This window comes from Nicotiana tabacum, chromosome 19 (assembly GCF_000715075.1).
Source record: "Nicotiana tabacum cultivar K326 chromosome 19, ASM71507v2, whole genome shotgun sequence".
In the NCBI taxonomy this organism is placed as follows: Eukaryota; Viridiplantae; Streptophyta; class Magnoliopsida; order Solanales; family Solanaceae; genus Nicotiana; species Nicotiana tabacum.
Window position 1 is genome coordinate 54,365,291 of NC_134098.1, and position 3,569 is coordinate 54,368,859.

Here is a 3,569-nt window from a genome sequence, read left to right on the forward strand (position 1 = left end):
GATAAAGCTTCTTATAGAAATTAATAGGCCAAAAAGGTAGTAAATGCATAATTCTGAAATCCAATCAAGGCAACATACACTAACAAAGATCTCTCTCTCTCTACGAGGTACTTATATTCCTCTACAAACAGCAATTATTCTTTTTGTGTGACTATCATGTTCCTACTTTTTCTTAACCTTTTCCAGCAGGGTTGGGGGTGTGGTTTTTTTTTTTGGGGGGGGGGGGGTGCGGGGGGGTTGTTGGAGGAGCAGACCTTTAGCAAATATAAATTGACTTGAAAACAAAACAAATCTAATTTTAACCCTAAAACCTATATCCTGAATAATATCATAACATAATAATCAAACAGTAAAAGATAATTTGCAAAAATCCTAACTTTTTTACTGAAAAGGAGTCATACTTGATCAAGATATTCTTACAATCAGGGAACCTCAAATCCCATATGGCATCATCTTACCTGAAACTGCCTTCGCATTTCCTTCTACAAAACCTAATATACCTTCCAATTTCAACTAGAATCCAGCTTCATCTGCACTTAAAAGCATAAACAAGCAAAATATGTACAGGAACAATTGAAGCCGGCCAAAAATAGAGTGAGAAATTTGTGAGTCTTGTGATCATCTTTGCTAGCATCTCCTTAAAGTTGTCAAGCATTTGCCGATTGAGATGGCAACCTAGGATGATTATGTTCTCCCTCATAAGTGACAATAAGCATTGAAGGCTCTTCCAAGCATCTCTCGACATGTTTCCGTGCAGGACAGCCTCTCATGCTGCTACACTTATAGTATCCCCTGCACAACCCAAGCAAAGATTTAGACATTAGTTACGTTCCGAAATCAAACCGAGTTTATGTTTTGTTATTGCAAAACTGGAGCAGCAGTTACCGAACCACAAATCCTAGAAGCAAGTTGACATTCTCTAGTCTAGCAACATTTTGATCAACAATATCAACAAATCAACCAGTAAAATATCCCCTTTCAATTGACAAGGATGGTAAGGAAGACAATAAGTTAATCCCAATGAATCGTCCAAAATATAAGAAATTTCAAGGTGTTGCTATCTCAACCACCCAAATAAGATAAAACATGACACAAGCTCAAGCAAAACAAAATGGGAAAGATAAACTGGTAACAATGACACATTAACTGAGCCAGAGGCGGATTCACTTAGTGAACCTGTTGTATCTTTTAAGTTATGGGCTCATATCTATAATTTCTTACTACTTTAGTGAATTTTTACACATAAATTTATACTCTGCGTTAAAAGTATTGGGTTCAGATGAACCTGGTATTTATATATTGCATCGGCCTCTTAACTTAGCAGAAAAAAGTAACACGGTAGAACAACAACAACAAATCCAGTAATCCAATAAGTAGTAAATAGACAAAATCCAATCATTTGGGATAAATGTAATAGAAGTATACTGAAAGTGCACTATTATAAGGTCGGTGCGTGAAAGAGATGATAAGGTAATCTTTGTGACAGAGAACAGAAGCAGAGACGGACATTATACACAATAAGTCATATAATAAGACGCAATCATGGAAAAGCCTTATGCAATTAGAATGATACTAATAGCTCAAATTTGCAGGCAGTGCGGCTAATTTAGCTGCATCTTACAGGAAAAAATCCAGAGTAATACCTAGGGTGCGGAGAACCTTTGATCGGCTTCTGTCCATACTTTCTCCAAGAATACTCATCGGGAGGAATATCGGCTAGCTTGTTACTTATAGCAGGAACCTTGATTGATCTCTTTACCCTGTGTTTCCTGATAAAAAGAGAATCTGTAAGCTTGTAACATCTAAGACATAAAAAGATGCAAAGGGGGGAAATATATGATGCCTAAAATTACAAACCTCTTCTTTGAACAATGACATCTACTACTGCTTCCACATTTCACACTTCCCTCCTCTCCCTTTCCAGAGCACTTTCTCTTGTGTTGAAATGAGCTCTGATCCGCAGAGCGAGAAGCCCCAATTAAATGAAAGGCATTACCATCCATATTAGCAACACTACCGTCAATACTCAATGAGGAGATGAAAGACCTAGTGGATGACATGGTTGGAGTACACGTTGATCTATCGAAATTTAGACTAATCCCACTATTGCTACGCCGGTACATCATATCTGCCTGTTGTTTCAATTGCTGCTGCTGAAGTTGATACTTCAACCTCTGTTGCTGCTGCTGTTGTTGAGCAAAATGAAAGCTTGACGAAGGTGTTTGTTGGGCTAAATGAAGAGGGCTTTTACTATGTGAGCTTAATTCCAGTGAAGGGTATCCTAAAGTAAGAGTGCTTTTCACATTCGAACCAATTTCTAGAACTGGAGTTTCAGGAGATTTGATAGGCAGCAACTTAAGGGCTTTAGGCTGATCATCAAATTTGCATGTTGGGTTTTCCAAAAGGAGGTTCTGAGGAAAAGGGGTCAGAATTTTCTTGGCTTTTCTTACTCTTGCATGACCCAAATTGGAATTTAGAAGAGTAACCACTTTCTTGAACTTGTGAACAGCCTCTCCAGTTTCTCTAACTATATTTCCATACTGTTTCTGATCATGTTGTTGAGTTAACAGACTAACAACTCTATGACAACTCTCAACTGCTACCCTGTTAGCTTCCTCAATCTCCTCCATTTCACCAAGTAAAACAAAAGGTACAAGAAAACAGAAAGAGCCCTAATTCCTAAAATAGAAGAGATTCCAACCAAAAGATGCAACCCAAGAAAAACTAAACATCCTTGAAATAATTTAGCTCAAGAAAGGTATAATCTTGACAGCATAGCAGGTGGAAAATCAGATAGAACTAAACATGAGCTAAAAATTGACCAGAAAAATAAGACATAGACTGAAGGTAATCAGCATCCAACACAGGGCAGAGCTAGAACATTGAACAAGAAAGAAAAAGGAAGAAAACAAAGAACAGACCTTTACTTATGGGGTTGTGATGTCAACTGTCAAACCCTAGATTCTCCAATCTCCATAGGGCTGTGGTGATGGAGAGAGAAGAGAGTTTGGGAGGTGTGAAAGAGAAGACTTTGGTTAGCTAGAGAAATTTACATGCCCCAAAAAAATACAAAAGCTGCAATCTTTAATACTTGAAGTATTTGTTCAAGAAAGAGAGATTAGAGAGAGAAACAGACAATCAGTAGTGAAGAAAGTAGGAAGTAATCAAACATTTCTTCAACCCTCTGACAAAGAAAGAGAGATTTTGATTTACTAGGACTACTAATTATTTTTCTTTGCTCTATTTTTTCTTTCTGGGGGCAACATATTATTACTAAACTAGTACTAGTGTTTGTTTATTCTGAATTCTGAATGAAAAAGTAAACAAATGAGGAGTCTTTGTTTAGTTGGGAGTGAAACTGCCGTCTCCAGTCACAGATTTCAAAGGTTGGGTCCCAATATTGGACCTTACCTTGTTATTCCACACATCTTTTTTCAACAAGTTATATGTCCGCACTGCTTTTCACTACTTCCAACGTGGCCTCGCATCTTGTCCTTTTGCCTACAAACAGCATCTTATTGACTTATTTCCCTTCATTTTTCTTGCTTATTCTTTCTTAATTCATGTTG

At 37.4% G+C, this 3,569-nt stretch overlaps 1 protein-coding gene across 1 annotated transcript; it reads right to left on the reverse strand.

Moving 5' to 3' along the window:
• Positions 1 to 360: 360 nt before the first annotated feature.
• LOC107798916 (putative WRKY transcription factor 21) lies at positions 361 to 3,348 on the reverse strand. Its single transcript, XM_016621944.2, has 3 exons — positions 1,858 to 3,348; positions 1,644 to 1,769; positions 361 to 792 (listed from the first exon to the last, which is right to left on the reverse strand). The coding sequence occupies exons 1-3, from the start codon at positions 2,628 to 2,630 to the stop codon at positions 648 to 650; spliced, it is 1,044 nt and encodes a 347-aa protein (XP_016477430.1). The 5' UTR covers positions 2,631 to 3,348; the 3' UTR covers positions 361 to 647.
• Between the last annotated feature and the right edge of the window lie 221 nt (positions 3,349 to 3,569).

Bases quoted from the DNA above. Each gene is read 5' to 3' on its own strand.
- LOC107798916 (XM_016621944.2), bottom strand. From the start codon at position 2,630: ATGGAGGAGATTGAGGAAGCTAACAGGGTAGCAGTTGAGAGTTGTCAT. The intron at 1,770-1,857 runs GTTTGTAATTTT...TCTTTTTATCAG, and splicing joins TGTCATTGTTCAAAGAAGAG to GAAACACAGGGTAAAGAGAT. The intron at 793-1,643 runs GTATTACTCTGG...TGGGTTGTGCAG, and splicing joins AAAGGTTCTCCGCACCCTAG to GGGATACTATAAGTGTAGCA.